Source organism: Grampus griseus (assembly GCF_964374135.1).
Source record: "Grampus griseus genome assembly, chromosome: 19".
Taxonomy (NCBI): Eukaryota; Metazoa; Chordata; class Mammalia; order Artiodactyla; family Delphinidae; genus Grampus; species Grampus griseus.
The window spans coordinates 11,736,257-11,755,776 of NC_139013.1; the positions used below are offsets into that span (position 1 = coordinate 11,736,257).

Here is a 19,520-nt window from a genome sequence, read left to right on the forward strand (position 1 = left end):
CACCCTTACTGGGCAAGGCCGGCTCCGATGGCCTCTCGGTCACCTTGCTGGACACCAGCTTTGACCCGTTCTATGGGAGACAAGAGGCCATCTCTGGAGGACCCCACCCCCATCCTGTTTGCTGAAGCTGACCTTCCAGCTTGCAAAAGTTTCTGGAGGAAGAAGATAGCTCAACAGCCTTGGCCTTATTTATCTCAACTGGAGAAGCACGGGTGGTCCCAAACCAGTCATGCTGGCCTCTCCTCCCACATCCCCAACTCCAGGAAACAGAAACCAGAGGTAGCATGAAGCCAAATGCAGAGACATAGTTTATTCACTACCTGCTGACCACCTCTCACTCTGAGTAAGTTCCACAGGCTGACCTGCCACGTCCACCCCCAGCCCTGAGGGGCTTCCAGTCCTGGAGGTGCCCTTGCCCAGCCCCTGGGAGAAGACCCTGTAACTAAAGGCGAAGAAGGGGCTGACCAAGGCCCCACCAACGTTAACAGCATGGAGAGGCAGGAGCCGCCCCAAGTGCTGCCCTGGCCGCCTCTGCCCTCAGAGGCAGAGTTGGCGTAGGTGGGGATGGGCCAAGTAGCCTCACTTCTCGAAGTGATCCAGGGGGTAGTGCTCCCCATAGGCCTGGAGGTGACGAGCCAAAGACTCCTGCTGCTTGCGGAGCTGGGTAGGCATCTCCTGATACACATCTGAGAAGAGCAGGCTGGGGCTGGGCTTCAGCTTCCGCTCGGCCTGCTCAAAGGCCTCCATCACCTGGGGGACAAGCGGCAGTGGGCAGGCAGCCGACCTCTCACCCAGGAACCTGCTTCCTACCTGTGGGATCCTGGCGAGGGGTTAACCCCCTGAGCCTCAAGTTCCCACGTGGACAATAGAAATAGTGGTGACGGGCTTCCCTGGTGGCACAGTGATTAAGAATCCGCCTGCCAATGCGGGGGACAAGGGTTCGAGGCCTGGTCCGGGAAGATCCCACGTGCCGCGGAGCAGCTAAGCCCGTGCGCCACGACTACTGAGCCTGCGCTCTAGAGCCCACGTGCCACAACTACTGAAGCCCACGCGCCTAGAGCCCCTGCTCTGCAACAAAGAGAAGCCACCACAATGAGAGGCCCGCACACCGCAACGAAGAGTAGCTCCCGCTTGCTGCAACTAGAGAAAGACCGCACGCAGCAACGAAGACCCAGGGCAGCCCAAAATAAATAAATTTAATAAATTAAAAAAAAAAAAAAATAGTGGTGACAACTGATGTCCCAAATCCCAGCATCTCCATCCTTAGCAGAACCAGGCACTATACTAAGAGTATGGAATCGATTCAGCCTCTCAGCAGCCCTAAGAAGCAGGCAGCTCAGAGGTGAGGAAACCGAGGCACAGAGAAGGGACATGCCCACGATGCCGTGGTCAGGGGCAGAGCCAGGAAGCACATGCTGCCCGACACCAGGGTCTGCCCTGCCCACTGGGCCGCAGTGCTTCTGGTGTCTGATGACCAGGGCCGAGGAGGGCAGTGCACAGACTCTGGCGGACACTTACACCCCATCTGGATCAGATGCAAACCCTCAGACAAGCTCCTGAGGTGGGTACCCCAGTATCCCTCTTCAGAGGCGGAGGAGCTGAGGGCAGAACACGGCTAAGGTGCACGTGTCCTGGCATCATGACATTAGAGACATCACCAGGGTTATCCCCGAGGCTGCCAATTCAATGGCCCCCAACCCCCAGCCTCCCCATCCTTCCAGGGTTCTCCGTGACACACCATCCCGGAACACGACCCCTGGGGTGGTTTCCAACGGAGGGTGGCCCTTCCTCACCTTCTTGCGGGACTGCTTCCTCCAGGCCTTCTCCTGCTCATCGTCCCACCAGCCACAGCTCTGCAGGTAGTGCCTCAGCCGGGAGATGGGGTGGTCCTGCTTGTCCCAGTAATTGACCTCGTCCACTGAGCGGTACGCTGAGCTGTCGTCGCTGGTGCTGTGGTGCCCGATCCTACCAGCGGGAGGGGGACCCAGGGTCAGGCTGGCGCCCCTCAGGTGAGGGTCAGGAAGGAACGGGGGGGACTAGGGGAGAAGGCGGGAAATGGAATAAAGGCCGGAAGGGGCTACACGGTGCAGGGCAGTAGGGTTGTACCGCGGGGACGGTGATCCACGTGGGGGAGGTGCTGAGGACGGCAGTGGTCGAGGCTGGGGGCCGACGGGGGCGGAGGCGGGGGGCGCGGCAGGCACCTGTAGGTCATGGCCTCAATGAGGAAGGGCTGGTTCTCCGCCACGGCCCGCCGCCGGGCCTCCTTGGTGGCGTTGTACACAGCAAACACATCATTGCCATCCACGCGAATGGACAGGATGCCGTATCCGGGGCCTCGAGCCGCTGTAGGGACAGGGAGGCAGGTCAGGCCCCAGGGCTCAGGTGAGACAGGAGCAGGGAGTGGGGCGAGAGGGGAGGAAGGAGAGGGCGCAGGCAGAGCGGGGAGCAGCCCCCAGGGCCCGTACCGATGCCATCCCCGCGGTACTGCTCAGAGGTGGGCGTGGAGATGGCATAGCCATTGTTCCGGCAGAAGAAGATGATGGGGCACTCGAGGGTGGCAGCGAAGTTGAAGCCGGCGTGGGCGTCCCCCTCACTGGCCGCGCCCTCTCCGAAGTAACAGATGATGACCCTGTTGGCGTTGGCCCGCTTGGCCGCGTAGGCTGCCCCCACCGCTGCAGGAGCAGAGACACGCATCTCCCTGCACTCATACCCTCCCTGCGTCCACACCCTCGCACCCCAACCCGGGGCTCCGGCCCTCAGGCTAGCTGTTGCCAGGCTCTGAGGGGAAAGAAAACACCTGAGCCGCCGCCCCCCCCAGAAGCTGCCCCGCCCAGTCTCCTCCCGTCGGCTGACGGCAGCTCCATCCTTCCATCCTTCCAACTGCTCAGGCCACGAACTTCAGCATCTTTGACTCCTGACTTTCTGTCACGCCCCCATGCCCGCTCGGCCTTCAAAGCGGAGCCAGAATCCGACCCCTTCTCCCCATTCCCTAACCTCTCCCTGGTGGTCCCAGCCCCACCTCTGGCCCGAGCAGCCTCCTCCCCAGCCCCCTGCTCCTCCCACCCAAGCTGTTACCCTCAGGGCAGCAGCCGGGCCGGCAGGTGGTTCTGCAGCGGACTCCTCCCCCTCCCCCAGCTCGGGGCCACTCCGGGTCAAAGTGTCTTCAAAAGTCGACAGCCTGAGACCCCACCTGTGCGCACCCCTCCCTCCACACCTGCCCCGCTGGCTCCTCCTGGCACCTCAGACACGTCACCGAGCAGGCACCCGCCCCCACATCCCGAGTGGCTCCCTCTCTCACCTTCTGGTCTGTACTGTCACCTGGTGACAGCTGTCCCCACCTTCCCCCATCAAGAACCACTCCGTCTCAGCTTTACTTTTCCCTGTGGGCCTTGTCACCCCTGACACACTCCATGTGTTACTTCATCCTGTTTATTGTCCGTCTCTCCCACCAGTGTCAGCAGCAGGAAGGCTGAGGTTTTTGCTGCCTCTGTTCAAGGCACCTAGAATGGCACCCAGCACACAGCATGGACTCCGTACACTGGCCAACTGAGTGACTTAACTGGTCACCCAAATGGAAGATGAGGGCCAGGCCCCACCTTATGGAAAGCCTACGAAATGGAAATCAGTGAAAATGCTACCTCTTCCCAGAAAGCTGCCCTGTCTGCCTCCCACCTCAGACACAAACCGCTCCTGCTCCCAAATAGAACACACCGGGCGAACGTGCCCAGGGCCCTCTGACATGCCAGGCACTCTAAGCCCTGTACACATCAGTTCACGTGTCTGCCCTGGAGCAGACTGACCCTCGACCAAGTGCAGGCTCCACAGGGCGGGGGCGGGGGCTGTCCACATCCCTGTCTTTGCACTGTGTGTGTGGCCACAGCCCTCCCCCTGGCGGGGCTGCTTCACAAGCAGTCACCTTTAACAGAAGCCACACCAACTGCGCTAAGCATCGTGGACTTGCGGAGTAAGCTTTAGGGGAGGCACTCAGGGCAGGCAGGACAGGGCCGGGGTGGAGAACCCAGCCTCTGGAGCCACATGGTCCACGATTTGAGTGCCTCCTCTTCTTGCTACCGGCCGGGTGACCTTTAGTAAGGAAGCTGGCACACGCTCAGTCCCACGCAGCTGGCTGTGCCGGTGAACGGACACGGGCTGGGCACAAGCGTGAGAAACTGACAGCGTGATTGTGCTCAAACCTGCCGAATGGGGCGAAGATGCCACTAGAGCCCTCCTGCGAGGGTCCCAGACAAGAGGGGTCGTGTAAGTCTAGAGCCCAGGCCAGCGCTAGGACCGTGGCGCCACCAGGAAGCCCCCGGAAGGGATGGGGGAGGCTAGGGCCCGAGCAGGGTGACGACGTCAGACTGTGTGTGCGGGCCGGGGCGTGCATCCTCACCCTGAGGGATCTGCGTGGCCAGTGGAGAGGAGATGGTGACGAAATGGCGCTCCCTGCAGCCATAGTGGACGGGCATCTGGCGCCCCTTGCCCAGGTCGCTCACGTTGCCGTAGCACTGGGCCATGAACAGTTCCAGGGGGTAGTTCCGGTACATGAGCACGCCTGGTGCAGGAGAAGGCAGGGTTACCGTGGCGGGTGGTGTGCGGGACAGGCCAACCCTGTGAGGGCCCCTGGGCCAGGCCCTTCCTGCCCGGGACCCATTCCGCTGACTGTCCTACAGCAGGGAAGGCGCGTTCGGATGCTCATAGGGACCAGGCGGGTGCGGGAAGCAGGCGGGCAGAGCAGAAAGCACAGGCCTGCCTCAAGACGGAGGCTGCTGTTCAAACCAACCGACCTCTGCCCAGGGAGGCAGGTGGTCCAGCTTTTCAAAAGGAGCAATCCAGCGTGCTTTTTTTGGTAGGGCCACTAGGGGAGAGGAGGGGAAGCTACCTGATTTTTAAGAGTTTCCACTAATTCATCGACTTAAAAAAAAATCATCACATGAACCAAAAAGAAGTATGGGCCGTGCTCACGACCTGTGGACTAGAGAGGAAACATTCAAACCTGCTCATGGCAGTAAAATCCTTTCTTCAAACAAAACCCTGGTGGATGCCCACCTCATCATCAAAGGCGCCACAAGGCCGCACCTCTCTGACGCGAGCTTCGCACTAGCTGGCTCACACAGCTGGTGGGGCTGGCGGGGGTCCCTTGCGGCCGCTCCAGTGGGAGGTGGGCAGGGGCCTCCACTCTGCTGTGAGGGGAACCGACACAGGCTCCAGGGCACTGAGGACAGCTCAGTGAGCGCTACCGTTCTCAGTGCCCTTGTTCTCCCCACTTCACAGGAGACACAGAGTCGCATGGGGAGTAGCGGCCCAGTCAGGACTGGGACAAGCAGGGCCTGCCTTTCCTCCTTGCCCCTCACAGGACTGGGACAAGCGGGGCCGCCTTTCCTCCCTGCCCCTCACAGGACGGGGACAAGCGGGGCCGCCTTTCCTCCTTGCCCCTCACAGGACTGGGACAAGCGGGGCCTGCCTTTCCTCCCTGCCCCTCACAGGACTGGGACAAGCGGGGCCTGCCTTTCCTCCCTGCCCCTCACAGGACTGGGACAAGCGGGGCCTGCCTTTCCTCCCTGCCCCTCACAGGACTGGGACAAGCGGGGCCTGCCTTTCCTCCCTGCCCCTCACAGGCGCCTCGGATGTCTGGATGCAGGGCCTTCCATGACCCTTGGCGCAGGACGGCTCACTCCTGCAGAGGCGGCTGGGGCCCAAACAGCCTCCATGTGCAGAGCCCAGCGGCCGCCCGTAACTCCAGGACCCTCGCTCCAGGCCCTGCTTGGAGCCCTCCCCAGAGAGATCCCCTCAGCAGAAACAGTGGGAAGCGCTTAGCAAACGTGGCAGGGGCCTGGCTCGCGGCCCAGTGCCCAGGCAAACCTAATGATGCGGAACCACGGACAGTATCACAGGGCATCTGCTCCCCTGGAGCATGTGGGGTGGGGGGGTCTGGTGCAGCTGAGACAGTAGATAGTCTGAGAGCAGACTGGAAGGCCGTGCTGGTCCCGGGAGCGCTCTGGGCAGCCTGCCTGGCCAGGCCACACCTCCCCACTGAAGAGCTGTCCCCGGGTGAGAGGCCTTGGTCACGACACCGCCTCTGACTCCGAGTGCTCACCCCACGCCAGGCCCTGTGCTGAGGGCTTTACGTCATCTGCCCTCTGAAACCCCTCAACAACCGTCTTGGGAGGGTTCACTGTCTCCCCCAGTAGATGAGGAAACTGAGGCAAGGAGCCGTCAGGCAACCTGCCCAAGACCGTGCAGCACCTGACAGGAAGGGTCAGATCTGGCTCCCCTGCTGGGCCCCATGCCAACAACTGCTGTGGAACCCCACCCTCAGCTCCCCGGGCTCACTCCTGCACCCCCAGTCGCTCCTTAACACTCATCCGTTTTCTTCATTCCTAGTCGTTGCTCCTTCCATCCTCTCCCTCATTCACTCAGAAGTTAGCCACTCCCAGGCTGGAACACGCCCACCCATCTGCCTCGGCTGTGGCTGCGTGAAGGACACGGCACCTGGGAAGAGGCCAGCTCGGCCTGAGCTCACTGCAGGCTCGCGGCAGCCCCACAGCGCAAGGGGTTGCCATCCCATCATAATCTCTATTTCAAAGATGAGAAAACTGAGGCTCAGAGAACGGAAGTGACTTGCCCAAAATCGAACAACTGGTCACCAGCAGGGCATGGAATGGTCAGGAGCACAGGCTCTTAACTACAATACTGCCAGGCCTCCGCGGAGGGGAAGCACCCTTAGGCCTCTCTGGCAAGGTGCCGCTCCTAGAAGAGCACATTGGTAACTGATGTGGGCCTCGCCTTCGTAGCAGGAGGGACTGGGCCTGACTAGTCTCGATGGGGACCACAGACCCAGGTCCCTGGCACCTGCTCCACAGGGCCGGGCCACGGGCAGACGTACCTGCCTCCCGGTACTGGCCAAACACCAGGTCCGTGCTGTCCAGGGCTGCTGCACTCCCCACGTGCGTCCCCTCCTCACCATAGTTGGTCATGTAGAAGGATATCCGGCCCTGGGGGTGGAAGAGGGCCCAGCGGGGAGGTTCAGTTAGACTGGGCAATGCCAGAGAAACATCCGAACACTGACCGACTTCCGACCACTCTGTGGTTCAACAGATGCTTCCTGGAGGCCGGCTCTGGGCCAGGCCGCGCTGGCGTTCCTGCCTTCACAGAGGAACCGCCAGGTTGGTTACAGCCAGGGTGATGGGGCTGCGTGATGGGGGCTGAAGGGGTACCCGCCCCACTGTGGACGGGCATCGAGGAGCGATGCCTATGCCGAGCAAAGGTAGGGAGGGTGGAGGTTTCCAGGCAGAGAGAACAAGAAAGGCCATGAGGTCAGAAGGGCTGGGACACAAAGTGGGAGGGGTGGAGAACGACGAGGAGGGAGAGAGAGGCAGGGAACGACGTATCCGGACTTTACCCTGAGGACGGTAACCGCCAACAGTTCTCAGGGGAGAGATGTTTTAAAAATGTCTCTCAGGCTACCACGTGGGAACGGATGGAGGAGACAGGAACGAGTGCCAAGCGCCAGGTGGGAGGGGGCGCGGCCTGGCCTGGTGGTGGCAGGCGGCAGGGAGAGGATGACTGAGAGTCTTGAGAAGCAGAGTGAGCGGTGCAGGGAGCGGCAGTCCCTGTTGGTTCGCTACACCGGTGCCCAGGGCAACTCCCTTCTCCTGAGCCCCCTAATCCCAGAGCCTGGAAAAATATGTTCCCAGCCTCCCTTACAGTCAGAAGTGGCCACAGGACACAAGTTCTAGGCAGAGAATTAAGCGGAATTCTGCTTTTGCTTTCTTGATAAAAGAGGTCACTGCAGCTGCTGCCGCCCCTTCCCTCCAGGTTTGCACACAGCCATGAAGCCTGGACCTGTGGCAGCCGTCTTGTGAACGGGAGGCAAGAAGCATGGGCCGAAAGCCAAGTCGCCCACGATGGTGAAGCAGAAAAGAAGTCTGGGTGCCTGACGGTGGTGCTGAGCGGCAGAATGGATTTCTAACTAAATACCTAAGGGCAGAGTGAATGAAAGGGGAAAGTGATAGTGAGGGGGTGGGAGGGGACAGGGAATACCAGTAGGTCTCCAGTTTGGGCAAATGGGTGGAGGGCGGTACCGGCACTGAGAAATGGCCTAAGGGCGGAAGAGGAGCAGGTCCGGGAGGAAGGTGCTGAGCTCAAGCCTGGATGGGCTGAATTTGGTGAGGGACACCCAGGGTGAGAAGCCAAGCAGATCGGGGGCTAAGAGGTGAAGTCTGGCTGGAGATCCGGGAGGCCTGGCACAGAGATGGAGGTAAGCAGGACTGTATGTAAGGTAAAAATGGAGCCAACCGGGTCAGCAGCTGCAGGACGCCCTGTGCCCAGGCCTCATGTGTTCCGCAGGGGCCTCCTGTCGCAGGGGGGGAACCACAGATGAACAACACTTTCTTCCAGGTGGGGAGCCAATTGAAAGCAATGAGTGGGGCGGATGCTGGGTGCTGAGGGCCTGGCAGGGCTGTCGAGGTTGGTGTGGGGAGGAGCCTGAGGGGGGGCCCCCTGAGGAAGCAGGACCTGGGCTAGGGGCAGAGGTCCCTGGTTGCCTACCCAGTATCAGATCCTCTTTTCTAGCAGATCTCATTCCACCACAGACAACACCTGCCCAGACTAAAAGACTACTTTCCCAGTCTCCCTTGCAGCTGGGAGTGACCGATGAAACGTGTGATGTTTTTTGGTGGGACTGCCTGGAAAGTTCTATAAATGTGGGTGTGGGGAGACAGCTGGGCGGTGCCACGTTTGACCGTCCACCTTCCTTCTGCCTCCTGCCTGGAGCGAGGCGTGACGGAGGGGGCTCCAGCAGCCATTTGGTTTATGAGGGGCCCTGGAGGCTAGAAGCCAGTGCTGGGTATCCAGTGACATTGTGGTACCACCACACCAGCCCTGACCACCTGTTTTCACATTTCTTTCATGCAGAAGAAAAAACCTATTAATCTGTTTAAACTACTGCTTTTATTTCTGTTGGGATGGGGCCTGCTGGGATAACCCTAGCTAAGGAAGGCTGAAACCTGATGGCTGAGCTGATCTTACTGAGGGTTCCCTGTGTCAGCCAACGGGCGAGGGGCTTTACGTGCCGGGTCTCACAGAATTCCAACCCCCACCTGGTCGGGTGGGGTGGGGTGGGTTCTGTCGTTATTTCTATGTTTTAATACACTAAAGAAACCGAGGCAAAGACAAGAAAAGTCACCTGCCTAAAGTCCCATTTCTGACTGGACCCACGTCTGCCAGGTTCCAAAGCCCCCGTCTGCGCAGACAACCCAGGGGTCAGGAAGGAGCCCGGCCATGTGAGAGAGTGTGGGAGGGGTGGCCTGGCACTGAGGCCATGCAGGGGGGAGCAGATGGCCCAGGCCACAGTGAATGGGAGACGGGGTGGACAGGAAGGGCAGGTCTTGATTCTGTGGACGGTAGGAGCCAAGGGAAGTTTCTGGGCAGATGGAGAACCCACACGTAGTGCTCCTGTGAGCAAGAGAACCAGGGAGCTGGCTGCCCGCCTGACCTGCTCGGAATTGTCCTCAGTGGGCCTTGTGCTTTCAGTGCACAGTGGGGTCACAGGGGGGTCACCTGGGGGCCTGATACAAGTGCAGACTGCCAAGCCCATCCCCACTCCTGAGGACGAGCCTGCCCAGCATTCTTCCCACTTTCCTAACAGGAACCCCATGCTCCTGCCCTCTGTCTCCGCAGCCTGGGAGGGACGGACTCCAGGCCTCTGCGCCCTTGGTTCCTGGGGATGGGCACGTGGCCCCGGCTTGGCCGGTCAATCACATGGGCTGGCTCAAGGGGGGGTCTGTGACCAAAGCCTGGCCAATAAGCATCAGCTCTGGGCCTTTTGCTGGAACATTAGGGACCAGACATTCTCTTTCCACTGCTAAACAGAAAGGATAATAATTGCAAGACTGGTATCCATGACAAATGCCAGTTTCACTGTTCCTAAGGCCACTACACAGGCCACCATCAATCCTCACAGCAACCCCATAAAGTAGCTAGAGCTAGAGACGAGAAAACTGAAACACTGAACGGCTAAGCAACTTTCCCAGGGCCACAAAGCTAGAGAGTGACAGAATGTGGACTCGAACTGCAGTCTAGCTCCACAGCTCGTACCCTGAACCCCTTCTCTGCCACCTCTCCGTGAATCTGGAGCTTCCAGAGACCACCGCAGCTTGAGAATGAAGGAAGCCAAGGCAAAGGAGAGCCGAAAAGACACTCAGAGAGAGAAACACGTCTGAAAACATGTTTTGAGCCCGCTGGGTCCAGCTGTGCCTGAAACAGGGCCTTATGGACCTGCAGTTAGTCGAGTCACCCAATTCCCTCTTTGCTGACACTGCTCTGACTGGGTCTCTGTCAGCTGATGCTAACACAGCTGAGTGCCCCACCGCAGCACAGTGGACACGGGCACTCCCGGAAGCACCGAGAGCCACGCTGTTTCTCAGGACTGTGAGCGCCTGACAGGAAGGGGAGTCCAGTCTTCTCCTGCCTGCCCTCTCCCAGCACAGCTAAGCCCCCAGCCCGGCGTACAGCAGGCTTTCCGTGATCTGGTCCACCCTTCTGCCCTTGGGCAGGACCCTCCCACCCTCTTCCTCCAGAGCCCCAGCAGAACCCCAAGAACTCTAAGGACCTCAAGACAAGGATCTCCATTGCACTCCCTCCTCCTTGCGAGCTGTCTTTTGGCCCAAACACAGGTAGGGGGACCTCAGGTAACCCCACGCCCCTCTCCCCAGCCCGTGCCCACGCACCTGTCTCTGGGACTCATAGAGGATGCGGTCCATGGTGTTGAGCAGCGTCATGGTCTTGTAGAACTTGAGCACCTTCTCCTGGGGCAGCTGCAGATGGAGGCACAGACATATGTGGGCCAGTTGGGACCAGAGGGGAGGAGACGGGCAAGGGGCCTGGGCGTGGAGGCACGGGGTCGGGGGGAAGCGGCCTCTCACGTGGGGATCCTCGCTGGGGTTGATGATCTGGCCCTGCCGGTCCATGACGCGGTAGATGGGGATCCCAGAGATGACATTGGGCTGGATGAACTCGAGCTTGTCTATAAACTCCGCCGAGGCCCCTGGGAACTGGGGCTTGTCATCCAGGGATGAGAAGTGCTGCTGCTGCCTCTGGGGATGCTGCGGAGAGAAGGCGGGGGAGAGGGGGGAGCAGACACCCATGTCAGGAGCAGCGGAGGCTCTGCAGGCTCAACCCCGCAGCGGCAGGCAGCACGGCCTGGTGATTAAGCCACCACAGCCGCGGTGGACTCTGGGGCCTGATGCACAGGGTCTGAATCCCGGCTCGGCCACCTTCCCAATGTGTCACACGTTGGGCAAGTTCCTACAACTGCTTCGTGTCTCAGCTCTCAGCTGTAAAATTGGGGTGAAAAATTATAGTATCTATCACACAGGGTCGCTGTAAAGGTTAAATAATCTAATAAAGTGGCAGGCAGCTCAAGAACCAGTAGCTATTATTATCAGACGCCCAAACTCCTCACCCTGGCATTCAAGGCCTCGCCAGGGCTGACCGCCGCTACCCCGTCCTCTCCATCTCCCTCGGCTACCACAGACACACACACACCGCTGCACAGCGACCTCCAGTCAGCCAGAAGGGCTCTTTACTGACCCCTTTACCCACAAGGAGGCCACCCAGCTTAGAGCTATGTCTGTGAGCCCTTAAGAGTCAGCCTGCCAAGTTCAAATCCCTTGCTGAGTGACCATGGGAACGGGACTTCCCCTCTTCAAGTCTCCCCTTTCTCAACCTGTAAAATGGAGAACACCGCATGGAAACGTTGCGCGGCTCAAACAAAATCACGTGTATAGAACGGCGAGCAGAGTGCTTGCATGTATAGTAAAGGCTCAGAAAGATGCCGATCATCGTTTCTCCCACCGCATCTCTTGCTCTCGTCTCTGCACCAGAAGCCTCTTTCCCCACCGCCTGGCAAACTGCTCCACACACTTTACCACCCTCTCCACTCCAGTTCAGGAGCCCAGACTGACTCATTCAACAAATATCTGAGCACCTGCTTCGTTCCACGGCCTGTGCTGGGTTCCGGGGACCTAAGAGAGGCAAGACACCTGTCCCTGCCGCCCAGCAAGGAAGACAGAGGTTCAACAAGTAACGCTGAGCGGATGAGGGTGATGCGTATTCTCCCAGGAGAAGCCATGGGGTGAGAGCAGAGTGGAAAGAGGGTAAGGCTCCCCTGAGGAAGTGATATGAGAGCTGGGACCTGAAGGATATCTAGGGGTCAGGGACAGAGCATTTGAAGCTGGGGTAACGGGACACACAAAAGGCAAACAGTGAGCAATGGCATGTCCCTTCTGGACCTGGGAAGGAGCCCCGTGGAAAGCATCACACCCCCCCCCGGCTGAGAGGAGGCCTGCTGGGGAAAGCCCGGGAGAAGCCTACACATGCACCAGGAGGGGAACCAATTCCATTTCTCAGCACTTGAGCTAGAATGCCCTGAACTAGGCTGAGCACTGCAACAGTGCCCCTGCAGTAAGCCTTTGCCGGGCACCAGGCTGAGGTCCGCGTGCAGAACCCTCACTGAGTCCTCAGAGCACATCCGTGAGGCAGAGTATGTACTGCTGCCCTTCAGACGAGGAAACCCAGGTTCAGGCAGGTAACATAACCGCCCTGCACCAGGCCCCAGGGCTAAAACAGATAAGTCAGGACTGGGCTTCCAACCTGGGCAGGGCTGACACCCAGACCCCGAAACCCAGGCCCCGAACTCCAGCTGCCACTGCTGGCCCACTTTGCACACATCTGCATCTTTACTTTCCACCGGTCGCCAGGTTCCTCTCAGCTCAGTAACTGTGGCTTCACTTCCAATAGGTGCTAAAGAAGAATGTCTGGGCTTGTCGTGAGCTGGATCTCACACACGGGTGCTCAAATGTGTTCCCCGCCCTCCCTCCTTTAATTGCGGCAAAGAGCCCTTCCCGGGTTCCAGCAGGGGAACGTGAACCTGTGTGCGTTTATCTGCATTTGTGATTGCGAGGATATAAAGGAAATTATACTCCCAACGGCAGGGCGGGCCCAGGCCTGACAACAGCACGGCAGCGGCCCAAGCGGCCCAACTCTTGCAGACCGTGCTTCCGCCTTCTGAGCGCTCACGCGGCCGGACCCTTCCATTCACCTGGAGGATCCATTCCTCTCATGTGTATCTCCCACACACATCACAAGCTCCAGGGAGGCAAGAAGCATGTCCACAATGGTTTACAGAGCACACACTTCAACAGCCAATTACTGACCGAACGGATGAATGAGCGGTTAAGTTCACTGGCTTAGTTAGAATCAGACTGACCTGGATGACCTGGGTTCCAATTTCTCAGCTCACTGCACAGCCCTCTGCAAAACACCGTGTCTCTGAATTTCCTTATCTGCGAAAAGGCTGCAGAGGGCTGCTGCAGAAAGTTCCTAAGGCACACGAAGGGTTCAGCAAAGGCACGGGACACATTACATGCTCAAAAATTGGTAGAAGAGGAAAAAAACCAAAATCTAGGGTCAGGAAATGGGAAAAAGGAAACTGACTGGCACCCTGGGAAGATGGGGAAAAGAGGAGCTGGGGAGAAGGGCTGACTGCATCTCAAGACTGTATTGTAATTCCAGACCGAGGCCCCAGCGGGCACTCCAGAGACAGGCTGAGACACGGGAGATGCCATCTGGGGAGGGGCTCTAGGACGGAAGCCAGGGGCCAGGAAGACAGGGTCATGGGGCTCCGAACAAACCCTGGTGTCAGGGCAGGACTGTCTGCCTCCAGAGGCTGGAGAGCTACAGTCAGGGTACACTGATGCCCCCTGTACCCTGGAGTTGGGCTTTGGCCGTGCCCACTCTTCCTGGGCCTGTAGAGATGAAAGTGGTACCTACCCCACGGTTACTGTGTTGATTCCTTGAGCTACCAAAGGGATCGGCACAGTGCCTGGCCCTGAGGAAACGCTCCATAATGGGAGTGGGCGGTAAAATGCCTGCAGAGGGAATATGTGTCTCCACCCATTTTCCCTTCTTTTCGGCGGGGGAGTGGGTTTGTCCTGGTGGCAGTGACCTACAATGGCAGAAGCTGCACAGATTTACACAAAGCCTTGAAGCCACGCTCTCTCCTACCACACAGGACACAGACGCCTGTTCTGGAAGGCCAAGGTCTGCCCCACACGTCCTGGGGTGGCCCCTCCTCGAGCCACTCCCTACGGGGCCACAGTTAAGGGCAGGGACTCTGAGCTGACTGCTGCCTTCGGGAGTGTAAGTACAGCTCCTGGAGCATCAGTTTCCTCATGTGTAAACCAAGGGCGGTATGAGCATCTATCTCACAGACGGTCCTGATTTTTTTTTTTACAGTGCTTGTTTTTTTTTTAAATTTATTTATTTATTTTTGGCTGCATTTATTTATTTATTTATTTTGTTGCTGTGCGTGGTCTTTCTCTAGTTGCGGCCAACAGGGGCCACTCGTTGCGGTGCGCAGGCTTCTCATCGCGGGGGCTTCTCTTGCTGTGGAGCACGGGCTCTAGGCGCGCAGGCTTCAGTAGTTGTGGCATGAGGGCTCAGTAGTTGTGGCTTGCGGGCTCTAAACTGCAGGCTCAGTAGTTGTGGCACACGGGCTTAGTTGCTCCACGGCATGTGGGATCTTCCCGGACCAGGGCTCGAACCCACGTCCCCTGCATTGGCAGGCGGATTCTCAACCACTGGGCTGCCAGGGAAGCCCAGTCCTGAGGATTTAAAGAGCCCCTGGGTGTACAGTGCTCAGCCCAGTGCCTGACACGTAACAAACACTCGATAACTATGACTAGCTAACAAGTGTACTTGATGACTGTAGCGGTCAAACAAGTCATCATTGAATATTTGCTCCAAGTCAGGCCCTGAACTGAGGGCTGGGGACAACGGGGAGAGACGGATGACAGACACTGAACACACAAGTCATAGTCAGGAGAGGCGATGTCGGAAGAGGCAGGATTGCAGAGAGGTTAGTTAACACACAGGCAGGGTAGGATGAGGGCTGGAGAGCCAAGCGGCCTGTGTTTGAATCCTGGCTCTGCCCCTTTCCAGCCACGTCACCTTGGGTAGGAGACTGTCTCCCTGAACCCGCGTCCCCTTGTGGAAATAAGAGTTTCTATTTCACTGGCTGGTGGTGAGGCGGGTATAAAGCACCTGCTGTAGATCGAGTAGGAAGACTTTCACTAGCTGCATCACATGCAGCAGGAGGAAAAGCTTCCTGGAGAAGGCGGAGCGAAGCCGAGGCCTGAGGGACGAGCAGGGGTGAGCCAGGCAGAGGCTGGGGGGAGAACACGTCAGTCCTTGGGAAGGACAAAGGCTCTGAGGCAAGAGGAGAGATCCTGGCATCCTGGAGACCACCTGGCTGTAGCACGGTAACCACAGCAGTTAACTACGTGCCTCGGCGCCACACCAGGCACCTGCTGTATGGTGCCTGTGACTCACTGAACCTGCACGGCACCCAGGTGAAGCAGGCGCCATGACCACACCTCCGTACCACACAGGTGGCCCCAAGGCTCAGAGGGGTTAGGTGACTTGGCCATGACCCAGGGAGATGATGCGCAGCGGTGTCAGCATCTGAAGCCAGGCAGCCTGCCCACTACAAGGCAGCTGGAGAGAAGAGCGGGGTCCAGCCCGGGAAGGCTGTGTGGATGGTGCCAGGTAACCGAGTCCTCGGAAGCTAGGACAGCTGAGGCCAGCCAAGCCTGCTCTCTCTCTGGAGTCTGAGGCGCTCTGCCTCAAAGAGTGCAAAGCTGACCCTGGCTTTACTTCCAGCTCAGGAATGTCAGTGACCTCATCAGCGGCCTTCCCTTCCAGGGGGATCCGGCTGGGGAGGCCAGGGAAGTGTGGAGATGCGTCAGGCTTTCTCTGGCCTCAGGGACCCGGCGGCTTTAGCAGCACTAAGCTCCCCAGCCACTGAAGATGGGAAGCATCCTTTCCCTGCATCAGTCAAGGCCACGACAGATTCACTGTTCCTGGGGCAAAGCAGCCGCCGCCATTTCTTGAGCCCTTACCGAGCACATGGATGTACGTGTGCTTCCTAAGAGCTGCTTCCTTTCACCCTCAGCGTCTCTCTCTGAGGGAGGTACTGCTATTGTCCCTGTTTTACACATTGAGACCGGTCATGGGGTCAGGAAAGCTTCTCTGAGGAAGTGAACTCTCAGCCTGACACCTGAAGGACCATATCCCTACAAAGGCCTCCGGGTGGGAGGAGCTCATCCAAGGAAAGGGGAAAACGGCCAGTGGGGCTGAAGGGCAGTGAAGGGAGGGCATGATGGGGGCTGAGGTCGGCTCTTCCCACCAGCCCCGGGCAGACTCTGATGATACACACCATGTCTGGACTAAGCAGGATGTTGCAAGACCTGAACCGAAGCCCTACCCCTTCTCCTCCTGGCAGCCTGGTACTGTGGAAAGAGACTAGGCTTTGGAGTCCGGAGCTCCAAGTTCAGACCTCACCTCTCTGAGCTTCAGTCTCCTCCCCTGTAATAGAAGAAAACTACCAGTACATACCTTGCAGTATGGCAGTATTAAATACAATAATGAAAAAAATAAAAAAATACAATAATGGTGTCAGTTGGCACTATAAATGATAAAGTGCTTCATTAAGACTAGCCAAGGACTTCCCTGGTGGCGCAGTGGTTCAGAATCCGCCTGCCAATGCAGAGGACATGGGTTCGAGCCCTGGTCCGGGAAGATCCCACATGCCGCAGAGCAACTAAGCCTGTGCGCCACAAATACTGAGCCCGCTTGCCACAACTACTGAGCCCACGAGCCACAACTACTGAAGCCTGTGAGCCTAGAGCCCTGCTCCGCAACAAGAGAAGCCACGACAATGAGAAGCCCGTGCACCGCAATAAAGAGTAGCCCCCCACTCAACGCAATTAGAAAAAGCCCAACGCAGCCATAAATAAATAAATAAATTTATTTAAAAAAATTAAATGAGAACTTCAATTCCTCTGTCACGCTAAGCCACATTTCTGGTGCTCAGCAGCCACGTGTGGCTAGTGGCTACTATACTGGACAACATAGATTCAGAACACTCCTATCATTACAAAAAGTCCTATTGACCAGATCAGGCTCAAAATCTTTGACTAAATGCTACTACTCCTTCCCTCCCCTCAAAAAAAAAAAAAATTTCCTTTTTAAATCTTAAGAAAAAACAAGTGAGGGGCTTCTCTGGTGGCGCAGTGGTTGAGAGTCCGCCTGCCGATGCAGGGGACACGGATTCGTGTCCCGGTCCGGGAAGATCCCACATGCTGCGGAGCGGCTGGGCCCGTGAGCCATGGCCACTGAGCCTGCGCGTCCGGAGCCTGTGTTCCACGACGGGACAGGCCACAACAGTGAGAGGCCCGCGTACCGCAAAAAAAAAAAAAAAAAAAAAAGAAAAAAACAAGTGAAATACTTAAAAGTGGAGAAGAAAAAACAGGGACTCTAAAAATATAAACGCAAAACGTAGAGACTCTGAAAGACCTCCTGCTCCCAACCCAACCCGCCAAAAAAAAAAAAAAAAAAAAAAAAAGGAGGGGAAGTAAGCGTGAAGGGCAGCAAGGAGACTGAGCCAGGAAGGAAACCAATTTAATCAGTCAGGAATGACCCTTCCCTACTCCTGCCCCAGTCCAGCCCAACCCCACCGCGCAGGCCCAACCAATGGGCTCTAGGGAGCTCAGCTGTGGGGAATCTGAGGGCTCAAAAACAAAACAAAACAAAACTGACCGAGAACAGCCCAAAGGCAGGGACTCTCCACCTCCATCTTGCTCCAGCAGCCCTTCGGAAATTACCTGCTTCAACTCCCTTCCCAGGTGTCCCCACACCTCACTCCCAGCCCATCTTCTTGCCCCCATTTCTCTCCCTAGCTAGAGCTTCTTCCCACAGATTCTATCTTCCCTTCCCAATGGTTTGGGCATCAGACGGTCAGGCCCAACCCCACAAGATCTTGATAGATTTCCCGCCAAGGCCCTCACCAATCCAGACCCTCCCAAGGTCACCTCCTTTCTTCTTCCCCCATCTCCGAGGCCAGTTTCTGTCCCTTCCCTCCACCCTCACTTTCAACAGCGGCCAACATTCTGATTGCACTCGTCATATACCAGGTCCTGTTCTTAGCACTTTACACATTTAATTTACACAACCCTAAGATGGGGCCATTGTTAGCATTTTACAGAGGGGGAAATTAGGTCCAGAGAGGAGCAGTCCCTTGCCCAAAGCTACCGAGCTGGAAAGTGGCAGATTAGGGACATGGTGCCACATGGTCTAGCTCCTGAGCCCATCTTCTTAACCACGACTCTCTTATGTGCGAAATCTTAGTTCACTGCTTTTCTCAGGCCCCGGCCTCTCTCCTAAATAGCGGCTTCTAACTAGATTTCTGCTGTGTGAGCTAGCAATTAGCAGCATCAACCTAACACTTTTGACAAGAAACAAGGGATTTCTCAAGTGTTTCTAAGAAATGTGGGCTAAGTGCTCTGTCTGGACCTCTCTCCCCCCGCCCCCGCTCCCACTCCCTCATTAATTCAACAAATATTTATTGATCATCTTCTCTGTACAGTCATCAAAACCGACAAGGCATTCTATCGGGACCACAGGATCAAACGACTTTTTTACGCAATTCACTTTAAAATCAGAGTTGGAGCAAAGGGCACCATAAAAGTCCCTGATGGGAAACCTGATCTCTCTTTTCTCCTCCTTGAAGGGGGGGAGTCTTTACCGAGAAGAAAGTCTGTCCCTTACAAAGGCAGTTTTCTCCAACCACTGAGAGGAAAGGTCACACCTCCCCCGCCCGCGTCCTCCAAGCGGCCTCCCCTGGGGAACGGCGGCAACTAACAAGAAGCTCCCTCGCTCTCTCCAAGTTGTCTCTCTCCTTCAGGGTTACAAAGGAGCTGCCTGGCTTTTCTCCTCCTAAGGAACTGGAAGTTCTTCCCTTGGGTGTCCTCTCCAAGTGGTTCTCCCAGCCCTTGTCCCTTCTGTTAAAAGTTCTTCCTCCACTCCCTAGAGGGACCCCCACACTCTGAAGACAGCGTAAACATCCCTATACCTCCTTGCAGAAAACTCCCCGTTGTCCCAGATACTCACTGATATAGCCAGCCCACGAGCCCCTGGCCGCCGCAGGTGGAGAAGGCCAACCCGGCCCAAGCCTCGACTTGATCCCCAGACCCTCGCCGCGGCAGCCGCCACCGCCATCTTTGCTAACAGTCCCTCGCCGATCCGCCCCTCCACGGCGAGCTTGGGGCTGCCACTTCATAAGCCTGACGCAAATGCCAGCATCACCCTGTCAAGAAACCACCTGCTACTAGTCCTGCGGTATCTAGGGCACATATGCAGATGGATAAAACAATCTAGCTTCCCCAAAATTACTCTGACCGCCTCATCGCCGTTGTTCCTGTAACAGGCAAAGAAGAGGGCAACCTGACCAGAGCCTCAGGGTTTCAGGGCCCGGGGACCTCGGGTAGGACCAAGGCCCTCCCTCTCTTCGCTTCTGTCCAATGGCTTTCCTGGACTTTCGAGGCGGGAGTGGGAGGGACCAAATTGTTAGTAAACGCGGAGCCACGTGCGGAAGCTGATCCTGGAGACGCCCCCTCCCCCGC

The 19,520-nt window shown here is 57.6% G+C and overlaps 1 protein-coding gene across 1 annotated transcript; it reads right to left on the reverse strand.

The window, feature by feature from the left end:
* Positions 1-290: 290 nt before the first annotated feature.
* Positions 291-19,156, reverse strand: BCKDHA (branched chain keto acid dehydrogenase E1 subunit alpha). Its single transcript, XM_082677618.1, has 9 exons — positions 19,009-19,156; positions 10,923-11,102; positions 10,728-10,814; positions 6,884-6,992; positions 4,391-4,552; positions 2,466-2,672; positions 2,202-2,343; positions 1,794-1,965; positions 291-750 (listed from the first exon to the last, which is right to left on the reverse strand). The coding sequence occupies exons 1-9, from the start codon at positions 19,114-19,116 to the stop codon at positions 580-582; spliced, it is 1,338 nt and encodes a 445-aa protein (XP_082533744.1). The 5' UTR covers positions 19,117-19,156; the 3' UTR covers positions 291-579.
* Between the last annotated feature and the right edge of the window lie 364 nt (positions 19,157-19,520).

Coding starts and splice junctions, on each gene's coding strand:
- BCKDHA (XM_082677618.1), bottom strand. CDS start 19,116: ATGGCGGTGGCGGCTGCCGCGGCGAGGGTCTGGGGATCAAGTCGAGGC. Junction 6,993..10,727: donor TCTATGAGTCCCAGAGACAG/GTGCGTGGGCAC, acceptor TTCCACCCCCAG/GGCCGGATATCCTTCTACAT. Junction 751..1,793: donor GGAAGCAGTCCCGCAAGAAG/GTGAGGAAGGGC, acceptor CTTGTCCCCCAG/GTGATGGAGGCCTTTGAGCA.